This window comes from Pleurodeles waltl, chromosome 6 (assembly GCF_031143425.1).
Source record: "Pleurodeles waltl isolate 20211129_DDA chromosome 6, aPleWal1.hap1.20221129, whole genome shotgun sequence".
Taxonomy (NCBI): Eukaryota; Metazoa; Chordata; class Amphibia; order Caudata; family Salamandridae; genus Pleurodeles; species Pleurodeles waltl.
The window spans coordinates 717,148,738-717,173,055 of record NC_090445.1 but is presented as its reverse complement, the minus strand read 5'-3'; the positions used below and the strand labels follow the sequence as shown (position 1 = coordinate 717,173,055).

General features: G+C 44.8%; 1 protein-coding gene across 2 annotated transcripts in view; it reads left to right on the top strand.

Annotated features, from left to right (window-relative positions):
- WDR11 (WD repeat domain 11) overlaps nt 1–24,318 on the top strand; it is a 646,314-nt gene that overhangs the window by 525,655 nt on the left and 96,341 nt on the right. For both annotated transcript variants that reach the window (XM_069239226.1, XM_069239227.1), the window contains exon 20: nt 12,610–12,718. In XM_069239226.1, coding sequence (XP_069095327.1) covers nt 12,610–12,718 — 109 coding nt within the window. The remainder of the gene's footprint in view (nt 1–12,609; nt 12,719–24,318) is intronic.

Below are 24,318 nucleotides of genomic sequence, written 5' to 3'. Positions count from 1 at the left end.
ACCACTATCACCTTTCGATACCACCAAAAAACAAAATATTGAGGATTTCATTGATGCACTTGAAGAGATTATCAAGTGTCCCAAAAATCTTGCGGTGATGGTGTGAAAGAAGCCATAAAGAAAAAGCCGAGAACTGACAAAGAAGTCACATACTGTCAGATTAAAGAAGCGTTGAATCTCAAGTTTAATCCAGTGCCAAACGTTGATTACAATAGATATATTTTCAGTCAGGAACACCAAAGTGCTGGTGAAACAATTGATGAGTCTGTGGAAAGACTCGATGCACTCATTAAACACTGTAAGTTCAATGAATTTAATGAGGAAGAAGCTATGCGTCTTAGAGTAATTGATGGATGCTTGTCAGATTCATTCAGACGATGAATGCTTAGAGAAACTTGGCCTGGAAGCTACTGTTGATGGCTGCCATAGCTGAGGAGCATGCTGAAAGATAAGCTGAAAGATAAGCTGCTGACATGAAGGCCGGAGGTTCCCAGAGTGAATCAGTCATGCGTGTCAAAAGCAAGCCAAAGCAAAAGACTGAAGGATCCAAAGTGATGTCTACATGTAAAACAAAGTTATGTTTTAGATGTGGATTTTTCTTTCCCCAAGAAGGTAAATGTCCCATCATTAGACAGATATGTAAAGGTTGTGGTAAAGAGAACCATTTTGTGATAGTGTGTAAAGCAAAGGAAAAAGTGTGTCACGATATCAATACAAAATGACTGTCGGAACATTCCAGAAGCAGAGTTCGACACATGCCCACAAGGACAAGCAGCCACATAATTGGAGGCAAATTTAAACTAAATTAAATTGATCATCATCTAAATTATCGTCAAACAGTTCTTCCATCTCAATATCAAGTGAAAGTGAAGAAAGTGATTGTGCCATGTCGATGTTTACCTCAGAGGAACGTGGGCATGTTGAACTGGTCGCATGTGAAGAATAATATCAGTCAAAGAAAAGTCAACATGCCAAAGCAGCAAAATCATACAAACACTTGAAAATAAACGATTGTTCGATACCTTTCATTATCGACAGTGGTGCATCGATAAACATATTGTCTGCAGAGAAATAAAATGAACTATCTCCGTTACTATTGCTTACGTTATCAAAAACCAAAGTGTATAAACGGGCTGCATCAATGCCCAGAAGGAGTCAAGGTTCATCTGTAGTGACAGTGAAACATAACAAAACAACGGTACAAGCGCTGATCCATGGGCTTCAAGGTACAACGTTAAGTTCTTGTTGACTCAGCTTCAACACATCTGCTGATATGGTACTGATCTCAGTGAATTACTACGTGGATGCTCATCACGAAATAGTAAGTCAATTCCCTTCATTACTGCATGCTTTGGAAAAGCAGACGTTTATGAAAGTGAAACTGCTTATTAATGAGGATGTCAGTCCTTTTGCTCAGAAACATGGACAAATTGCTTTTCATTTACAAGACGCTATTGAAAAAGAACTTGAATCGTTACTTAAGCATGACATTATTGAGTGTTCCACTGATACAACACAATGGCTTTCTCCCATAGAAGTAATGCCCAAAAAAGATACTGAAGGAGCTGTATGCATTTGCGTTGACATTCGTCAGATACACAAGGCAATTGAACGAGAACAATATCCAGGTCCAAACATTGCCGACATGATAATGAAATTGAATGGTGTAAAGGTCTTTTCTTGCCTTTATTTTAATAAAGGTTGTTATCAGTTGGATCTCAAAGAAAGTTGCAGGTAAATTAGTCTTTTCTACATGTTAGTTTGTTCCGATACAAAAGCCTTAGCTTTGGTGTGTCATCGGCTGGAGAACTTTTCCCATTTGTCATTTGACGTATCTTAGAGCCTGTTGTTAATGCCTTAAATTATTGCAATGACATTTTAGTTTTCGGAGCTACCCAGAAGGAGCACAATAGAGCTATTACACAAGTGTGTCGTTTATCAGTGATGCAGGTTTGACTGAATGTATATAAGTATGAGTTCAACAAGACAAACTAAAATTCTTTGGCCCTATCTTTTTTTGATGGATGTATGACACCTGGCCATGAAAAAATACAATCTCTGTCAAATGATCCCCCACATGATGTTTGAATGGTACATTCCTTTCTTGGCATGGCCAGTTACTCTTCAAGACACATACAAGACTTTGCCACTGTTAGTGCTCCATTACGAGAGTTGACAAAGCAAAATGTTTCCTTTCAATGGTCACAAGAATGTGAGAGAAGTTTCAAGAGAATCAAACATGTCATTGAAAATGCTACTGAAATGGCATACTTCAATCCAAAACTTCATACAGAGGTTGTCGTTGATGCTACTGGGGGAACATGGCGGCCAGGTAGCGGACTGGGCCGCGAGCTCTCCGTCGGACAGGAGACGTCGGAAGCGTAACGCCGCATCGCGTTGTGCCTGGAGCATTGAGCTCTCAGGCCGGTGTTTGGGAAGCCGCTTTGCCGCTGCTGCTTCTCTGCAGAGGCAGACCTGGAGATACGGGGAACGGATTTGGCTGGAGCCCCGTTCGTGATAAAAAGACGCGGAGCGGAGCGGAGCAGGAGCAAATTGGCAGGTTTTTCTTTCCCTCTTGTCGTGCGGCCCGGCACGGAGTGGGTTTTCTTAGGGGGGGGTTTGTCTGTGCCCCCGCGGTGTAGCTGTGCACGAGGGGAGTAGTTGTTTTTTTTTTGCTGGGGAAAGACTCAAGAAGTTAATCACGTCCTTGCTCATCATTGAACTACACATTTTACACAGAACAAACAACTTGGTGTATATTCCTACCATTAACTCGGTCTGTCCTAATGACCATCTCATAGGTTTTCAGTCCTATGTTTAATTAGAGAGCGGAGAGCAGCTATTAATAAGGCTATATAGCCATTTTGACTTCAATAACATGAAATTCAACTTGTTATTCCCCATTTTTGAGAGGCGGGGGCTTAGAACTGGTGCAATTTAGCACGCTGAGCAAATACCAACTACAGGCTACACGTTATCTCTCTCAATTCTATGTCCTCGTTCTCCTAAGACAATGCAAGAGGTTTTTCTGGGGGGGATACTGATAGATCTGGATTGAGGCATTGTCCCGGGCTTCCAAGTGCACAAATGTACCCCTGGCGTAATTAACAAGGTCCTTTCGGAATATATTGGGGAAACATAGGTCACTACAGACTTGTGGATTTTTTCTTTTTTTGTTTCTTTTTTTTTCCAATAGAGGCACTAACAAAAAAAATCTTCAGGAAACCACAAGAGTACAGGCTTTTTTTTTCTTCTTTTTTTTCTCACCGAGTCGGCACGCACAAGGATTAAAAGAAATAGTTGGAGTCTTTTTCTTTCTCTTCCTTCTGCCACAACCCTGACGGGCTTGAGGGCATAACGGCGGATAGGGGACTTTAAAGGTCATACTTCACCACTTATCTATTAATTATTATTATTTTTATTTTTTTCTCTGCTGCACTGTCTTACCGGCCCGCGTCGGGTCATTAAGAAAAACGGCAGATAGGAGAAGGGAGTCACGTGCTCCGGCGAAAGGTGGTGAGGTGGTGGGCTGGAAGCACGTATCGGACTCCAGCATCTGGGCAGAGGTGGTGAGGGGTGTGCGACGCGGGAGATCTTACACCTCTCGCTGTTCTCTTCGCGGAGGCTTCCCAGAGACTCCGGGGTTTTCAACTAGGAGGAATTTAAATGGAAGTTTGATAAGAGGAGAACAGAACAGCGTTGGAGCTTCACAGTGTATGTCGCCAGTCAAGCGTCGCCCCAGGGGTGTCCGGGCAGAGGTTAACGACTTGGTAGGTGTGAAGAAAGGTAAGCCTGGCCCCCTGGGGGCGAGTATCAATCCCCAGCTACCAGTGACCATAGAAGCAGCTATCGTAAGTACAGGAATAGAAACTCGTGGTGATGGTTCAGTAAGGGGGATTGAGCATATAGTGTCACATTTGGAACTGCCCCAACCCCCCCTAGGGGAAGTCCGAAGTGAGCCTCTGGGAAAGAGTGAGTCGTTGATTACAAGGTATTTCCGGAACACAACCCTCCCCCGCAGGTAATGGCAAATGCTCAACCTTTTTTAGGCGATTTGGGAGCATCAAAACAAGCCACGAGTTTGGCTAAAAATATGTCAGATCAAGCAGTTAAGGGGTTAGAAGGACAGAGGGGGGACTCTTCCATTACATTAACCTTGCCGGAAGCAGAGGGTATCCCCCCTGGCGGTTCAGCGATTTACAGTACGGATGTACAGGTTTTGTTAATTTCCCTTACTAAAGAGATTAGGGAGAAATTCAAGATCTCAGAAAATAATCAAGCGAGAATCCGGGAAGCCTGTGAAGTTTTGGAAATGAAAAATTAATCTGTTATCAGACCGGTTGGGTAAGCTGGAGGCTGTGGTGGAGGCTCAGGAGGAGCAGTTGTTAGTACAATCTAAAGATATTTCTCAGTTAAAACGTGGAGAAAAGATGTTGCAGGACAAGCTAGAATCATTGGAAAATAACATGAGGAGAAACAATATAAGGCTTTTGGGAGTTCCTGAGGGATTAGAATGGGAGGATATTAAAGCCTACGTGATTGCTCTAATCAAGGAGGCTATCCCAAGCATAGCAGTGCTTAATTTAGAGGAGGATATCCAAAGAGTCCATCGGGATCCGTTCAAGAAGAACCCCGGAAGGAAAAACCCCAGGAGGATTTTGATAAACTTCAGTACATATACAACTAAGGAGAGAATCTTGTCTGAAGCCCTTAAAGTTGGAGTTTTCTCCAAGGGAGACTGGTCCTTCCGTATAACATCGGATGTGTCTAAAGCAACATTAGATAGGCAGTGGGAATTGGGAAACTTTATGCGGGAGCTCCGCTCTCTTGGGGCTACGGTTCAATTAAGATTTCCGGCTGCTTTACGTATTATGTGGAAAAACAAAATGTATAATATGAGAGATCCAGGAGAGGTTAGCGCTTTTATAGAACAGATTAAGGCGTCTTAGTGAGATTTGGGAAATTCCCGTCCGACGGTGAGTTTGAATAAAGGATAACAGGATGACTATCCTAGGAGAAATAGGGAGGGTTCCCTTGGGGGGGGGGGGTGTTGGTGTTGGTGGAGGGTGAGGGTGGCAAGGGGTGTAGGGGTTGGTTCTGGGTTAGGTGGTTAGAAAATGATAAAAATAAGAAAGTCCTTATAATTTGCTTAGATAGGAGGGGGGAGGTTTGTATTCAAGCCTTTTTTTTCTCCTTCTGGGAATGACTAAGTATGGTAATTTACGATTAAAATTCCTTTCCTGGAATGTTAATGGCTTAAGGGTGCTACAGAGGAGGAGGAAGATTTTTGAATATTTAAGATTAGCTGAGGAGGATATTATTATACTGCAGGAAACTCAGCTTCAACTAGAGGAGTGGGAGAGTTGGCTTAAACGATTGAATTGGGTTTTATTTAGTGTATGTTCTTCCCAAACTGGCACGATTAAAGGTGTGGCAATTCTGTTTAAAAAGTCTATAAGGTTTAAGATAGGAGAGGTGCAAGTAGACTCCAGGGGTAGATGGGTAGTGGTAGAAGTGTGTGTATGCGGCTACTGGGTTACAGTTGCAGGTTATTACGGCCCAAATCTAGATGACCCAACACCATTTCAAGACCTATTTAATATTTTACTTCTAGCTAGGTACCCAGTGGTACTAGGGGGGGGGGATTTTAATATACTGTTAGATCCTGATCTTGATAAATCAACCCCCCCGGGGTACGGTTAACTCTCCTAAAACAAGGGCACAGGTGAAGCAAGCCATGCGGGATCTAGGACTGATAGACATATGGTACTGGAAAGGGGGTGAAGGAGATAGATACACATTCCACAATAAAAAAATATGGACATAGATCTAGAATAGATTTCTTTTTAATACATAAGAGTTTATGTTCAGAGGTGACAAAGGTAGCCCATAATCCAGCACACCTTTCGGACCACTCAGCTGTAAAACTACATTTGGATATCCGGGTCGTAAGTAAGGGTATTAGGAGTACAATCAATCGCTCTTTACTCTTAAATGATTCAATAGTAGAGGTGTTAAAGAAAGATACAAGAGATTTTTTCTATTTAAATCGAGGAACAGCAAGTTTATGGTGTGTCTGGGACGCTTATAAAGCTTATATTAGAGGGAGGCTTGTGAGCCTGGCAATATACAAGCGTCGCGAAGAAAGGGAGCAGTTGGGGGGCATGGAATCATCTTTAAATACTTTTCAAGTTTTAATTCATAATGCACGAAGAGAAGGGAAGGAAGAATTACTAGAGGAGTTGATACGCCAAGAGGAAAAGGTTCGGATCGACTTAGATTCTTTTTTGGAGAAGCGTAATAGGTTAAAGTAGGAAAGTAGTCGATATGCACATTACGAATATGGAGAAGGTTGTAGCAAACTGTTAGCTTGGAAGGTTAAGTCAGATGTCTCTAAAAGGCATATTTTATCGGTTAAATCAGACCTTACGAATCAGATTTGTGTGGAGCAAGATGAGATTGAGGGGGCTTTTGTATCTTTTTTTCAAGAAATGTATTCAGAAAGTTTGGTAAATTCAGAGGAGTCGATTAAAACATTTTTGGAAAAAGTGCATCTTCCAGTTCTGGATGAATCAGCAAAGCGGTCATTGAATTCTGAGATAAGTGGGGTTGAGCTTGCTGAAGCCATAAAAGCTTTGAAGAAAGGGAAAGCAGTTGGCCCAGATAATTTACCTAATGAGTTATATAAGGTACTGGGGGAAGAACTTACTCCGATTTTATTGGAATTATTCAACTCTATGCTTGTAGAAGGGGCACAGGTACCTAAATCCTGGAGAGAAGCTATAATTTGTTTATTGTTAAAACCAGGTAAGGACTCAATGTCTTGTTTATCATACAGACCGATTTCCTTGTTGAATTCGGATTATAAACTGTACACAGGGATCTTATCTAGGAGACTGGGGAAAGTTATGGGTAACTTGATTCACTTGGATCAAAAGGGATTTATGAAGGGTAGACAACTCTATGAGTTAACCCACGAGCTATTCACTACAGTAGACCTGGCGGAACAAGAAAAGGCTCCATTAGCGATTCTGACTTTTGATGCAGCGAAAGCCTTTGATCATGTCAACTGGTCTTTTTTGGGGGTCGCATTGGAAATAGGGGGATTGGGAACTCCTTTTATTAGGGCTGTTAGGGAACTGTATAGATGCCCTTCTGCGAGAATTTTGGTTAATGGTCAGCTATCACAGGAATTTAGGATTTGTCGGGGTACGCGACAGGGGTGTCCTTTATCTCCCTTGCTTTTTAATTTATATATTGAACCTTTGGCAATCTTATTACGGGTTTGTAAGGACATTCCCCCGTTTCGGATTGGGGGTTGGGAAAAGAAAGTAGCATTATATGCGGACGATCTTATGTTATACACTAGTGATGTGATGACTACTTTACCTATTGTCAATACATTGATGGAGCAATTTGGTAGATTTTCAGGTTATAGTATAAATACAGAAAAGACGGAAATTATGTGTTGGAATTTGGCTTATGTTTCTCCCTTAGTTAAACAAGAGATCAAATACTTGGGAATTCGGTTTACAACTGATCTAAATGATGTAGCTAAGTTACATTTTGACATAACTTATAGGGAAACTAAAAAACTGTTAAAGGCGTGGGCTGTTCTTCCACTTTCTATAATTGGAAGATCTAATATTTTGAAGATGTGTATTCTTCCAAAGTTTACTTTTTTATTTAACACAATCCCACTAGAGTTTAAGGGGAGTTGGTTTAAAAAATTACAGGGAGATTTATCCTCGTTTGTTTGGGCTTCCAAGGGAGTAAGGATTTCTTGGAAAAAGATGATTAGAAAGAAAAAGTGGGGGGGTATTGCATCTCCAGATTTTTTTAGATACTATCTGGCCTTTCAACTAAAAAACACCAGAATGTTATTGAATAAGAAGTCAGAGTACTCATTGGTCTGGAGAGCTCTGACGGCACATCTTGAGGAAGGAGCGGATTATTTCTTATATAAATTTGGGCACCCACAGTACTTCAAGAAGGTGCGTTTGAAGCTCCCCAGACAGGCTTGTAATGTTTGGATTCATCTTCCGAAGGTGCTAGGGATACCTTATTATTGTAGTTCCGCTCCTATCTGGGATTCACCCGGTACTCCTGAATGTCTTATCGATAAACTTTCAATTCCTTTGAGAACTAGCGGGATGGTAAGATGGGGTCAGATTATAGAAGGTTCTGAATTGTTAACCTGGTCTGCATTTCAGGAGTGTACGAGGGGGACAATTTCTAAATTTAAGTACCTTCAGTTATCTAGTTGGGTTAAATCTCGACGAGCAGGAGAATTAGGGAGGAGCTCATGGGAAGGGAAATTAAACCAGACAGCTATTAAAAAAGAAGTTGCCTTTTGGTATCATGCTTTGTTGGAATCAGTAGATGACATCTCTTCCCTCCCTCTTTTGAAATGGGGGAGGATCTTTCCAACCCTAGAAGTTACAGCTTTGAGGCAGAAGTCTTGTTCAGAACTGTGGTTTACTACTAAATCTGCGGGTTTGAAGAAAAACCATTTGTTTACACTACATAGGGTTTATTGGACACCTGCTAGATTAACAGCTATCGGGAAATTCAAGAAAAACTGTCCGCGGTGTGGGGAAGACAATGCAGATGATGTTCACATGTTTTGGCAATGCTCAATGTTGATTAAGTATTGGAAAGATATAGGAAGTATTCTGAAGGTAATTTTTGATGTAAACTTAAGAATAAACCTTCTTTTGGTGGTGTTTGGGGTTTGTGAACCGGGCACAAATTACCAGAAAATGTCAGTACAACAGGAGCACTTGTTGTTTGTACTAATGCTTTTGGCTAGACGGGAAATATGTCGTAAGTGGGTGGATCCATTGCCCCCCCTTGTTAAGGATTGGCAATCATCAGTGAATCGATTGTGTCAAATGGAACAATACGGTCCTCTTACTAGAAGAGATAATTTTTGGGTGGATTGGGAAAATGCTTATCAGTAGCTTACAAGTGTGGAGTAGTTTCAGTCATATAATTCATGTTTTGTGGTTTCTTTGTTTGGTCTCCTCCTCCTGGAATTTAAGTCCAATGATTAGAACTCCCCTCACCTTATTGGGTGCTGCTTTGGTTATGATCAGGTCTCGAAGAAAACAGTAAGACTTGGTTGATGGCAATCGATTGGGAAAAGTGCAATATATAGAACAGGTGGGGCGGCCCAGCAGCGCTGCGGACCGCACACCTGGATTCATACTATAAGTGCCTCGGCTTCTGCCTTTTTCCTCTTAAACAAAGCGTGGGTGGCAAAATGAGGACAAAAAAAAAAAAATGAGGTTGTCGTTGATGCTAGCCAGTTCGGGTTGGGTGCTATCCTTGCACAGCACTGTGCGCACACAAATGCTTGAAGACATATTGTGACCTATGCTAGTAGAGGTTTGTCCCAAACAGAACATGCGTACTCACAATTTGAGAAAGAAAGTTTAGCCATGGTATGGGCTTTTGAACATTTCCATGTAGTCCTGTATGAAAAGCCTATTACGCCGATAACTGATCATCAAGCTTAAATTACCATCTTTGGCAATCCAAAAGCCAAGATGCCTCCTTGCGTTGAACAATGGCGACTCGATTGCAAGAATGTGATTATACAATTGTGCATCGTCCAGGAAAGGGTCAGAATCCTGCTAACTACTTTTCGAGAGTGCCTTTACAAGTTCACTGTACTCCAGCCAAGATGGCTGAAGCCTAAATTAATTTCATCATCAAGTCAAATACACCAGCTGCTATCTAGTTAGCCCAGATTATCACTGCCACAAGCCATGACAGTGACATGCTAAAGTTAAAAGTCATAATTACACATTAGTGGTGGAACCAACACATTCAACCTCTCACCAATGATGTTGAATATCAAGACTACAAAAATGTCAAAGGTGAGTTCTCCATAACTCAGGAAGGAGTTATACTGCAAGGATCGAGAATCCTGAATCCAGAGAGTCTGCAACAGAAAGTTATTGAAATGGCTTACAAAGGACATCATGGGATAGTTGTCACAAAAAGAGCTCTCTGAGACAGAGTTTGGTTTCCATACTTAGATGAAAGAGTTGAAAAGGAAATCAAAGCCTGTCATATCTGCAACTTCCCTGTCTGTCAGTGTTACTCAATGTACTCTGAACATGTTAGAACTCCCTAAGTATGCATGGGAGAGAATAGCCATCAACTTCTTCTGTCCACTCGATAATGGACATCATCTGATGGCGATTGTGGATGAATATTCATGTTTCCCTTTGGTTGAAGATTTCTCATCTACAACTCACTATTAAGTCATTGAAAAACTAGCATCTTTGTAACCTGGGACATTGTAACGGCCCACCCTTTAACAGTAAAGAATCCAAAGAATTTCTGGAGCATCTAAACATAAAGCATCAAAAGAGTACACCTTTGTGGACGCAAGCCAGTGAACTTTGTTGAGCATTTTATGAGTGCGCTACAGAAAGCGGTACAGCATGCAACTCTTGAGAAGCTTAATTTGAAAACAGTACTAAATTCTACTCAGAACTTATCGTTCAACACCCCACTTTACTACAGGTGAAAGTTTTGCGACTTTGGTTTTCGGAAGAGCAGTGACAACCAACGTACCTCAATGGACCACCAAGAGAGAGAAAACTGAGAACATGATTCATACAAGGGACAAAGATGACATGGACATTTGTTTAAAAGAGGAGATTTGGTGATCGCCCGACAACTGTACAAAAGAAAATCTGATGCTCCATATAACGCTGAACCGTTTCAAGTGGTGCCTACCAAAGGACACATGTCTGTTACCAGGGACTCTTCTTACTTTAGGCCTGTGATTCATCAGTCTTCAATTCGAAATGGTGAAAGAAAGACTGAACCTGAAAACTCAGTGACTTTTGTTATCTCTTCATCATCTTTAACAATCTCTGGTGCTGAACATGACAGCTTCCAGTAACCAGATCCGGTCAAATGATCAAGGCACCAAGAAGATTGATCAAAGTGATTTAATTGTATGTTTCTATATGCATGTGTATTCTAACTTGTTTTGTAAAAAACAAATGTACTTTTTCATTTAACAGAGGGGGAGATGTAGTGTCTCGCAAGTTTTATGACGGAACCTTTTTGGCTCCAAATGGACTCCATACCAGCATAACGTAATTGCTCGAATAGATGGGAATTAAAGCTTGGTTTAGAATGTTTGCATCGACAAGTACATGCACACAAATAAAGTCGTGTGATTTACAGTTCTGTGTGTGGCGTAGTCATTGGCAGGTACCCAGGCTAGGGAGAACGATACACCTTGTATGTGGTAGCGGTCTCCTGCACCTACGACAACCAAGTAACAGAGTGCATGTTAGTGGAATGGTTGTTTTGAGAATTGCTGTGTTTAGGGCAAGAGAGGGATGTATTGGCAAAAGCTGCATATAGCAGAGATGGGGTTCCAACCAGGAGCCTGGGTGTTAAATAGGATTCCCAGCTTCCGGCTGGTGGGATCTTGCCCCTAAGGATCTTTTACTGGATGACTGCAAAGGGGGTAACACAGGCACAATTCAGGAAGACCTTGTCACAGTCCCTGGATACCAACAAATAGAGGGAGGGCAACCTGACTTCCAAATGCACATTAGGGCTGCTGTAGGGCACCTTTCTTTCTCCACCTCCAACTTCCCTGTCCCCGTTGGAGATGGGTGGGGATTTTGGACACAAAGAATTAATGTGAATTTGTTCTGTTCAATCAGAGTGGTGATCAGATAGGGAAAATGTGTGAGTCATCTCAGTTTTTCTGTTGTAGTGCTAATTAGCATGTTCCTGACATGTTTAAAACTTGTAGGTGCTGTGTGGGAGTTGCAGGGTTGGGCATGAAAAGGTAATGATGCAACTAAAGAGCTTGTGCGGGAGATAATTTTCACTGTTGATATATATGAGAGAGGAGAAGTGGGGCAGAGGTAAAATATGAAGATGAAAATTGAGAAGGTATTTTAGACTCCAGTATGTGCGAGCTATGGGAGGGTTAAAGATGTGCTACAGATCTCAATGCAACCAAATGTCTTTTGCTGAACCCTCCTGTTTTTAACCCATCTGGCAGTAAAGGTGATGGAAATGCTCACATTATTTTCTACACAGCTTTAGATGCTTTCCTTAAATTGAACTCCCTCAACCATTTACCTTCTTGCTCACAGTACCAGGCTGTATAGTTTTAATTTAGGATCTAGGGGCCACTAATGACCAATTGCATCAAATTGAATATAAGAGCCTCCAAAACTGTACATGAAACAGGAATTCGTATGGAGTTTCTGTATTGTTACAATGAATTCAACATTTTCTCTTCACTGTTTTTGTAATAATATTTACTAAGGGAAGGCCTGGCCTTAGGGTGCACCACAGCACAGTACAGTACATAGTAAATGCACGTGTGATTACAGAGTGCGTTCAGGGAGGACATGATTAAGACTACATTATACGTAGTAGGTTCTCTATATGGTCATGGGATTAAATACATATGACAAGTGTTCCTTCATTGCATGTGCAAGTATAATGAGAACGGTTACAGAAAAACGAGTTGAATAGGTGAATGAGAAGTATTTTGTTGGCAGTTCAGTGTTGTCAGTTTTCTCTACAGCATGCCTACTGTTTGCTTTTCAGACCCTGTTTGGTGCCCATACCTCCTGGTCCCAAGAGCGTCTTTGTCGATGAAGGCGTTCCTTCTACACCAGCCCTGGAGTGACAAACATTCTCTTGACATTGCGCACATGTAAGTTGTAAGTTTTGTGAGTGTTTTTAAACCTAGAGAGTGGATCATTTTACCCAACCTCCTCTTTTTGATGTTCTTCTGGGCTCTCCCTTTCCCTTTACACAACATCCTTTGGTTCTTTTACAATCTTTATTTATACTTTATTTATACACGGACATTCTTCTGATCCCCATACTTGACACCTCACTTCCAAATCAAAATAGATAACTGCCTAGTGGTCTGTCATGCACAATTATTGTAATCTTGAAGCGAGCAAACACTACCCTTTAATCCTTGGGCAGCCGTCACACTCAATCCCTTTCTGATAGTGTTCTAGTCAAAGCCAAGCGCATGCTTCTCACACATGGCTTCATAACACTCCAGAGGCAGCCAGCATGTCTTCACAAATCCCCACCCTGGTGCATCTTTGAGAATATGGGTTTTTGGATCATCAAGCCCCTTTCTGTCAGTCCTCCCACCCACATTAAGGCCATGCTGCCCTCAAAACACACCTAACGGAGGAATAAAAAGCCCTCTTTGTACCTGTTTAATTTATCAGTTCATATTGTGTTATGCAATGTCATTAATGAAGTGCAGTACTTTGTGTAAAAGGACCAAAGACGAGGAAGTAAATTCAAACAGATGCACGTACTAAATTAACATTTTGAGGTGTTTGAGACTGGATGTTAAACTCAGTCTTGTAAGAAAACAAAACACAACTTGTGGCTGACGTTGAATATTCCGTTATATTGTGATGCAGCAATTCCATGTTAGGGTTGCGTACTTTGAGTCCTCAGAATCAGCGCACGGTCGTCAATGCTGGACTTGGAGGGTGTCCTTGTCAGCTGTGTTCTCTGGGGGTGAACATTCATCACAGCCATTTTGTAATGGATCCAAGAACTTTGTGTTCAAAATTGACTCCCTCCTGCCATGTCACTAAAATTCTGGATATTTTCGATTTTGTACCATACTTTGTATAGTATGTCTGATGGTGTACGAAATATTTTGGCATACATTTTACCTCTAGAACTCCTTCCGTACTGCCTTCACTTCTTTAATGTCTATTGTTTATTGTCACTCCTTCCTTCGAAGCATAGCCTAGTGATGTCAGGCACTTTAGGAGATTGCTACTATAGTCTGACAACAGCAGTGAATAACAAGTAAATCTATTTAATTTTTGTAAATGCTGCTTAAAGGACACACTGTAAATCATGCACCAAACCAGTTTTCTGAGTTGATAATCCTCAAATATTGTTTTCTCACTCCTTATGCCATTCCCTGTGGCTGGAATGCTTCTTGAACCACCTACCCATCATACTTTATTAATGCCAGTTGGAGCCTTCATCTCACTGAGTATACAAAAAAGTCCTTTCTGATGGATTCTTTCACTAGCAGATTCCTCACCTGTAGAACAATCCCAGGCTCTCACCCCGTGGGTATGGTGGCGCTGGCTTTGGCCGATATTGTAAGTGACATCAGATAACCCTGAAGCCATATAGCGCCTGCCCTGGCGCAGTGACATCAGTTCATTTTTTTCTGAGCCATTGATGCAAATCCAGAGTTCATTTTTTGAGTTGAGAGTTGTGAGTTTTTCCTCACACAAAAGATTTTTCTTTGCAGTACCATGTCTCCACACAAGTGTTCCGGTTTGAAGCCCTGTACTGACTGTGCGGGACAGATGTCAATTACTGACCCCAGTGTTATTTGCTTTTGATTCTTAGGTTCTGAACATGATTCTCGTCACTCTGACTTCTCTTTCATTATGAATCTGAAAGCCATTAAGTGTGTGAAGCCAAGCTCTCTATGGTCAAAGCCTGTGAAAACAGTTGTCATTGTCGATCTCAACCCCACTCAAGATCCCCTTTCTCTTCTGAGACCATAATGAAGAAACATAAAAAACACATAAAGCACATGGGAAAAGGTGAGTCTCCCAGATGGCCCCAGACTCCCATAGTATCTTCTTCCCTCGGAGCCGGGGTTGGTGCCCTTGGAGCATGATGAACCTGCTCCAGGTGGCTCTGTGCGTATTTCTCAGCCAGTCCCAACCCATGAGTTTGTCTTTCCAATGCTGAAACTTCTCAAGCAGACTCCCCGGGTGTGGGTCCCCTTTCTGTTGGATCCATCAACACCTGTACCTCATTTACTGAATGCCCTGTTGCTGCCGACGTCTCTGGACGAGTTCCAGGACCCACGCACAGATCTGGCAGCCTTCCTATACACCATGTCCAGCATATTCGCCACAAATCAATCAGGCCCCATGTTCATGTCGTGACACCATACAGAAGTTGGCCCATTCACCCCAAAATTGACCCCTTCCTTCACCCCACTAGTCAATTTTGCACTCTTACCATCGATGGCATGGCTGGCGCCAGAGGAGTTACCATCTCCACCTCCATCAGAGCCGTATTCAAAGCAGAGGGCTCCACCACTTTCTGGCACTTCCCCTTCTGACCACTCTGTCATTCTACAAGAGGTGGCAGCAGTCCTACTGAATGGAACGATGGAGTTAGTGCTAGAACAGAAAAACGGTCAAGGATGTTACTTATGTTATTTCCTGGTGCCCTAGAAGGATATCGGTCTGCGTCCGATCCAGGACCACAGGGAACTGAACTTATTCTTCAAAAAGAAGAAGTTCATGATGCTGACCCTAGCTCAAGTACTATTGCTGTGTACTATTGGTGTAGGAATTTTGAGACTGGATCGTGTCACTAAACTTGCAGGATTAGTCCTTCCACATCCCTATCGAGCGGTCACACCAGAAATACTTGCAATTTGTGGTGGGTTTTGCGCACCACCAATTTGCCATACTTCGATCAGTGAGTCCAAATCTCACCTGCGGCCCTTTCAACAATTCCAGTTCATATGGTCGGTACTGGACACCACCCTTCTCTGCTCTTTTCCTCCACCCCAGAGTATCGTTGACATGCAGAAATGGTCCCATCCTAACAATCCTTTCTGCTGTCTTCCTGAATTCTCTGAATCATGCAAGCATGTTGACACATGAGAATTATGTAGTGATGCCTCTGCAGGGAGTGGCTACAGTACAGGGTAGACCTGTGCTCTGGTGGAAGTAGCTGAGCAGCTGAACGAGGTGACCCTGAGCTGCAGAATGGCTTTCACTCCCCCTCCGACCATGTCTACAGCAGCAACGGATGGCTCCACCCTAGCATGGGGAGCCCATATGGAGATCAGAGGCCTCTGCAGGAACAGGTCCTTCACTTCCAACTGTTAGAACTACCCATGATTCAGCTGGCGCACATGACGTTCCCCCCTCCGTCCTCATCTTGAGAGAGAACACAACAGCGATGTGAAATGCCAACAAGCAAAGGGAAGAAGAGTCTTGCCTCCTTTTACTGGAAGCATTGGGACTATGGTCTTGGGCACGCAATTAAGGGATCTGGCTCACCTCCAATCACCTAGTGGGGTCTCTAAATGTCAGAGTTGACAGCCTGAGCCAGCATTATCTTGCTGATCACGAGTGGTGTCTTTTACCTGAGGTAGTTCAGGACATCTTTGTCCAGTAGGGCATTCCTCAGGTTGACATGTTTGCCTCCTCAGAAAATGCTCAATTCTGGCAGTTGTGCGCTCTCCAATATCTGTTATGAGGAGCCTTGCTTGACAAGTTTTAGCTTAAGTGGAACTTCCAGCTCCTTTACGTGTTCCCCCTTCCGATTACCCTTGATTCCTTGGGTGCTGAGGAAGATTTACCATCAAGTTGGTGTTGCAAACCAAAGCTGCTTTCCTGCCAAAAGTGGTGACGCCGTTCCACCTGGATCAGTCCACCACACTCCAAACCTTTTACGTCTTGCCCCATCCCTCGAAGAGCAGGAGCGGTGGCATCGGATGGATCCTAGGCGAGCAGTCAACTTCTATCTAGATCGCACCAAGAACACTCGTCTCGATGAACAGCAATTTACCTGGTACTGCAGTGCAAAGAAGGGTAGAACTGTGCAGAAATGGACTCTCTGGAGATGGATCGTCCTTCGCATCAAAAGTTGCTATGCTTTGGCCAATAAAGACCCTCCACAAGGCATTAGGGCCAAGTCTACCACTTCGGCCTGTGTCAACTCCTGACCAATCGCAGTGATCTGCAAGGGGGAGACGTGGGCATCTCTCCACACTTTCACCATTGATTACTGCCTGGAGTCAAAAGTTGCATTGGGCCGTACACTTTGCCAGGTCAGTTCTACAGGATTTAATTTAACCATCCATCAATCCTCATCCAGTGGTGGGATTTTGCTCTGAACTCTCCTCTGCTGGTGAGGAATTTTCAGATAGACGTATCCATCAGAAGAAAAAGTTACTTACCTGCAGTAATGGTCTTGTTGGTGGATACTCTACCTGCAAATTCCTCACAAACCTACCTGCCTCCCTGTTGGATGCATTAAAGGGAAAGGTAATAAGATCCGATTTATCTTTTGGTACTGCATTATTCTATTGATGTCAGTTTGTCCACTCGCTTCGAAGGCTTGGAAAAATGGATAGAAACTGATATTGCACCAGGGCGGGCGCTATATGTCTTCAGGGTCATCATCTTACACCCCTTCTGGTGTCAACTGAAACCAATGCCACTTACTGGTTAATTGAGAGCTTTAAAGCTTGCAAATCAGTCTGACACCTGTTCTACAGGTGAGTAAACTGTAGGTAGAAAGAGTATCCACCAGAAAAATTGTGACCACAGGTAGGTAACTTTTTCTCTGGCGTTTTTACGATTGAATGTATTACAGACATTATGTGAACGGAAGCATGTCTTGTTAGGTTTGTTGATATGGGGATCAAAAGGATATTCTTTTATTCTGTGTCCTGGGTGGAGGACACTTCTGGGATATGTCCTTCAGTCCAGTGTCGTCTTCCTTGGTGCAACGTCCAACTCATCAGTGTAGCCTCCTTCCCTCTCAGTACAGACTCTTGTCACTAGGCATAGCCGGCTTCACCCCAGCATAGGCTCCTGTCTGTTTGCATATCCTGCTTCCACCTTATATTAGCTATTATCTACCTTTTGAAAGATTAAAAACGACTGGACCTAGCAAGCAGCCTTACTTCACACTTATGTTGGTTGCAAACATCCTTATAAGTCTCTGATGATTTCAGTTCTGTAGTTGGTATGTCACCTTCTTGTCCATTTAAGCCATGTATGAGAAGTGCTCATCCATGTTGTACTTTCATTCAGAGGTTTACCCTGTGGACCTGTTTAACGGTTAGGACTGCTGTATATGGAAGCATCTTCTTTATAGTGGAGCTCTTCTGTGAAACTGACTGGCATACAAATGATTGGCCTACGATAGGTCAGGCAGTTCTAAATGGCCCATATGATGCTATTTTCTTCTAGTCAGACGTGCATATTCTTTAGAAAGAGATTTGTAAAAATGTTTGCTCTGGCATTAAAGAAGCTGATTGGCATGTTGCTTGTCTCTAGCTTGTCTCTTTTTTTGTTTATGCAATGGAATAACAATTCCTTTTTCAGTAGGAGTGTTATAATTCTGTAGTGGTTGCTACTGCTTTGAAGAATGCTTTTAGGACAATCTACCTCTCTGTTTAGATTTTGAATGGGCTTTGCACCGTTACTACAATGAGGCCTTTTGTGGTTAGAATAGATTTTGTTGTCAGCTATTCATTAATTTGCATAATTCTCTCCTGTTATAGACACCTTTCTTTATTGTACTCACTGATAGTTGGACAATGGCATTTTTTTCATCACCTGATAGTTCTTTGTGTTCAAAGTCGATTGCTGTTTAGATGTTTGACCCATATGCCATGCTCTCACTACATAAAATGCTCATTTGCGTTTGATTAATTTCTGATTGATGATTTTGACTTTGATTTTGGATTTACGTAGCAAGGTCCAGTGCCAGACATTTTTTAAAATGTATTTAAATTTCCAGATAACATACTACAATTTAGCAGTGACATTAGCAGCACATATAGGTACAGGCGTGTAACATAGGCACGGACTTGGACAACGAGTATGAAGTGAGTGATGATTTCGCTCAGCCCCATCTTTGGTTTGAAATTGGTACGATGACTTGCAGCAGGCCAGTGGCTTTGATGCTTCCCCTGAAATGGGTCTTATTTCACTCCCTAACGCAGCCTGTGAAGGATCTGCATCATGTGCCATGAAAATGTATAGGGTGGCTGAAGTTCTTGATCTCTACCTCCCCACCTTGTAGGTAAAAACTGACAGAAGACCTCCAGCCGAGGCAAACATCTTTTGAGCCCCTTCTACCCTTTACTGAGGCATTAACAAAGACCTTGTTGGGAGCCTGGGCCACATCTTGCTTGGACCCCACAGTCAATAGACAGATAGGGAGATGCTAATGCCCTGCCCTGGCTGACCCTGCTTTCTTGTTACAGCACCCCTTGCCCAAACATTTACTGGTGTAGGCATCCACAAGCCAATCTAACCCCAACACTTTTCTGGTTACTCCTCCCAATAGGTAATCCAAATGGGTGGAGGTGTTTCGGAAGCGAGTTCTCTCTTTCACCAGCCTGGCTCCCTGTTCAGTAAATACCAGCTACCTCCTTGGATGCCATTCCCATGCACTTTGGGACTGGGTGGCTCAAGTCCTCCCTGGTGTCCTTGATGATCTCTGACCTGTCCTTGTCACTTGTTTTGCGGCTGTGGTAGAACTATCCCAAGCCGCCAGCCTGTCTAACCTCAGCAAGGGACCCGGCTGTTTTGTGGTAAGGCCAGGATGCCCACCATACCCGCAATTATGGTCAAAGGCCCACCCAATCCACTGCCCCCGTTTCAGCCCCAACTACAAAACCCCTTTTGCATGCTATTAGTGGAGCCAAGTCACCTGGTGGGAGGCAGGATTTAACTATTCTTATTGAGCTGGTGAATCATAAATCCAGACAAGTGGAACCTGCACATCGGTCCCAAGGAATATATCTTACCCACCTCTCTCTCTTCTCTCCTGCACCTTTCACTGTCCCACCAGCGATTGACAGAGGACTATCTGTCTCTTTTGTGACAAGAAACACATGTCCTTTTGGTCAGAGGGGCTATCAAAAGGATGCCTGCACCAGAAGTGGGATGTGGTTGGTATTCCAGCTTTTTTCTGGTTCCCAAAAAGGATGGAGGCCTTCATCTTAGTCTAGACCTGCATCCTCTCAACTTCTTTCTCCGCCAGGACAATTCAAAATGCTCACTGTGGCCCATCCCCTGTCTGCGCTTGACCCTGGAGTCTGGGTGGTGTAAATGGATTAGAAGGATGCCTATTTCCAAGTACCTGTCTTGCAGACCCACTGGTCATATCTATGGGGTGGAACAGAAGCATTTCCAGTTCGCTGTGATCCTCTTTGGTCCCACGAAAGCTCCATGGGTGTTCACAAAAGTGATGACAGTGGTGGCAGCACACCTTCATTTATCTGGGGTTCCAGTCTTCCCCCTACATCATTGACTTACTGTTGAAGGCGGGCTCGCCCCAGGCCGTTGTTGACCACCTGCAAAGTGTGGCAGACCTTCGATCATCTTTGGGCTTTACTATCAATGTGCCAAAGTCACACCTGACTCCTTCTGGGACAATCCCCTCCATTGGAGCCTTTCTGGACATGGTTCCGTTTTGTGCTTTGCCTCTGGAAAAGAGAGTCCGCGACATTCAGGCTGTGATCCTGATCTTTCAGCCTCAGGTCTGGAATTGGATTGAGGTTGACTCTGAGGTTGCTGGGTCTGATGGTCTCCTGCATCCTGTTAGTCAAACACACCAGGCGGCATATACAGTCTCTGCAGGGGCATCTGAAGTCTCAGTGGGCCCATCATCAAGGGGACCTCTCCGATCACATCCAAATTTTGGGAGCCGCTGCAAAAGGTCATCAGTGGTGGTTAAGGGAAACAATTGGGCCAGAGACAGACCCCTCTTCTTACCCTACCTAGTGCTGACAGTGGTGACTGATGCATGGCTTCTTGGCTGGGGTAGCCATCTGGGAGAGTTGGAGATCAGAGGCCATAGCAAACTTCTGGAGCTTAGGGCCGCACTTGGCTTTGAAGACCTTCCTTCTGACCATCAAAGGGAGTCTGGTACTTGTACTCACGGACAACACCACTGCCATGTGGTCCTGCAACAAACAGGGCAAGGCGGGGGTCACAAGCCCTGTGCCCAGAGGACCTGAGCCTCTGGAAATTGTTGGACCACCAACGAATTTTCCTGTAGCTGAACCACCTGTCAGGATCATTCAGTAACCAGGCAGACAAACTCAGCTGTCGACGCCTAGTTCATTACGAGTGGCAGCTACATCAGAAGGTAATGCAGGGTCTCTTCTGCAAATGGGGAGAACCTTGGCTCAGAGTTTTTGCAACCACAGAGAGTATGCAATGTCAGCAGTTCTGCGCTTTGGAGTTTCCAAGGAGGCTTTTAATAGGAGACGTGCTCTGTCTCTGTTGGAACTCAGGCTGCTGTATGCCTTTCTGCCGATACCACTCCTGCTCCAAGTTCTCAAAAAGATCAGGACCTAGGAAGCCGAAGTCATCCTGATGACTCAGGATTGGGCATGAAGACTATGTTATCCAGAACTCCTGGGTTTGAGTATCTGTCACCAGATCAGGCTGCCCCCACAGGACAATCTGCTGTCACAGCAACAGGACAGGGTTCTGTACCCGGGCCTTTGCATGCTTTGAGATTGAGCTGTAATAACTGAACTAATTCTGCCTTCCTCCAGAGGTGGTTATGTCATGTACCGGCAGCCAGTATCCCTCAGCTAAGGCTCTATATGCCTGTCGTTTGGACATTTTTGTGGCTTGGTGTGGTACACAACACAGTGACCCACTTTAAGCAAATGTATCTGATGCTTTGTTGTTTGTTTTGTCCCTAGCCTAGCATGGCTTTGCTCGGGGCACAGTTAAAGGGTATCTTTCAGCTCTTTTTGCCTTTTTACGGTTGACCAGCCTTCTTTGTTTAACTTGCTAGCCGTTATGCAGTTTTTGAAAGGGTTACAACATTTCCTCCCTCTCCTTTTGTCATGCCTCATTGGGTCCTTAGTTTGGTCCTCACATAACTAATGGGTATTTCTTTTGAGCCGCTTCACAGGTGTCCTGGCAGCTTCTCAACATTCATACCGTATTGCTCATCAGCATAATATTGGCTCGGCATATGAGTGATCCCCAAGCTATCTGTGTCAACTCGCTGTATACCACCTTCTTCCCAGAAAAGCTGGTTATGCAGACATGGGCACCCTTCTTCTTTAAAGTTGTGATGCCATTCCACATCCGTCAGAACATCACCTTGCCAATGTTCTGTGCTTTGCCTAACCCCTCTCAGGAGGAGGAGAGATTTCATTGCTTGGGCTCTAAGAAAGTGCAGAGCTTCTTTACATATCATATATAGGAATACCGGGTGGAGGATCAGCTCTTTGTGGGATTCTCTGGAGCTAAAAAATAAAATTAAAAAAAAGGCAAGGTCATGCAGAAGAGAAACATCTTTCACTGGATTCAATCAATCAATCAATCGAAGAATTTGTAAAGCGCGCTGCTCACCCGCTAGGGTCTCAAGGCGCTGGGAGGGGGCTGCTGCTACTGCTCGAAGAGCCAGGTCTTGAGTTGCTTCCTGAAGGAGAGATGGTCCTGGGTCAGCCGTAGGTGGGTGGGGAGGGAGTTCCATGTCTTGGCCGCTAGGTAGGAGAAGGATCTTCCCCCGGTGATGGTTCTGCGAATCCGTGGGACAGTGGCGAGGGCGAGGCTAGAGGATCGGAGCTGGCGGGTGGGTGTTTAAATCGTGAGGCGGTTGTTGAGGTATTTGGGGCCCATGTCGTGGAGGGCTTTGTGTGCGTGGGTGAGGAGCCTGAACGTGATCCTCTTGCTGACGGGGAGCCAGTGCAGGTCTCTTAGGTGGGCGGAGATGTGGCTGTGGCGGGGGATGTCCAGGATGAGTCATGCTGAGGCGTTCTGTGACCGTTTTTCTGGTTTCGGTGGGGATCCACCGGAAAAACATTCGGAGCATGCGCAGGGTGTTGAAGCAGGATGATGAGACGGCATTGACTTGCTTGGTCATCGTGAGGGAGGAGTCCAGGATGAAGCCCAGGTTGCGTGCATGGTCCGTGGGCTTGGGGCCGGTGCCCAGAGCAGGGGGCCACCAGGAGTCGTCCCAGGCGGAGGGGGATGGTCCGAAGATGAGGACTTCCGTCTTTTCCGAGTTCAGCTTCAGATGGCTGAGCTTCATCCATTCCGCGACGTCTTTCATTCCTTCCTGGAGGCTGGCTCTGGCGGTGGCGGGTTCGTTGGTGAGGGAGAGGATCAGCTGGGTGTCGTCAGCGTAGGAGATGATGTTGAGGTTGTGTTGGCGTGCGATGGCTGTGAGGGGGCTCATGTAGACGTTGAAGAGGGTGGGGCTGAGCGAGGAGCCTTGAGGAACGCCGCAGATGATCTTGGTGGCTGCTGAGTGGAAGGGAGGAAGGCAGACTCGCTGGGATCTGTCGGCGAGGAAGGAAGTGATCCATTCCAGGGCTTTTCCTTGGATACCGGCGTGGTGGAGGCGTGTAGTTAGGGTGCGGTGGCAGACAGTGTCGAAGGCGGCCGAGAGGTCGAGGAGGATGAGGGCAGCCGTTTCCCCGTTGTCGAGCATGGACCTGATGTCGTCAGTAGCTGCGATGAGGGCGGTCTCGGTGCTGTGGTTTGCTCGGAAACCTGACTGAGATGGGTCGAGGGAGTCGTTTGTCTCGAGGAAGGCGGTTAGTTGTTTGTTGACGATCTTCTCGATGACTTTGGCGGGGAACGGGAGGAGCGAGATGGGGCGGAAGTTCTTGAGGTCCGTGGGGTCCGCGGTGGGCTTCTTTAGGAGGGCGCTGATCTCCGTATGTTTCCAGCTTTCTGGGAAGGTGGCGGATGCGAAGGAGGAGTTAATGATGTTCCGGAGTTGGGGTGCGATGATGGAGTCGGCTTTGTTGTAGATGTGGTGTGGACATGGGTCGGCTGGGGAGCCAGAGTGGATGGTGTTCATCACATGGGTGGTGTCTTCAGTGCTGACGGGGGTCCAGGTGCGGAGGGTGGTTGTAGGGGGTGTTGGTTCGGTGGATGGGAGCGTGGTGTGGGCGCTGAAGCTGTTGTGTATGTCACCGATCTTGCGGTGGAAGAATGTGGCGAGTGAGTCGCAGAGGTCTTGCGAGGGCGTGATGTCGTTGTTTTTGGCTCTTGGGTTGGAGAGTTCTTTAACGATGCTGAAGAGTTCCTTTCTGTTGTGGGTGTTGTTATCCAGCCGTTCCTTGAATGCCGTCTTTTTGGTGGTGCTGATCAGCTGGTGGTGTTTGCGGGTGGCGTTCTTGAGGGCTGTCATGTTTTCTGCTGATTGGTTGTTGCGCCAGGCTTTCTCAAGGGTACGGCAGGATTTCTTGGAGATTTTGAGGTCGTTGGTGAACCACACGGCTTTGTTGCTGCCTGGTCTGCTCGGGGCATTCATCATTGGTGCAAGGGCATCGGCGCAGTTGGTGAGCCACTGTGTGAGGTTGCAGGCTGCTTCGTTGGAGTCCGTTGTGTTGCTGAGGGGGTTCTGGCTCAGGGAGGTGGTGAGCTGGTCGATGGTGATCTTGCCCCAGCATCTTTGGGGGGCCTGATGCGGGTGGTGGTGGATCATGGTTTTCCTGAAGCTGGAGTGGACGCAGTTGTGGTCTGTCCAGTGTAGTCTGGTTGTGTG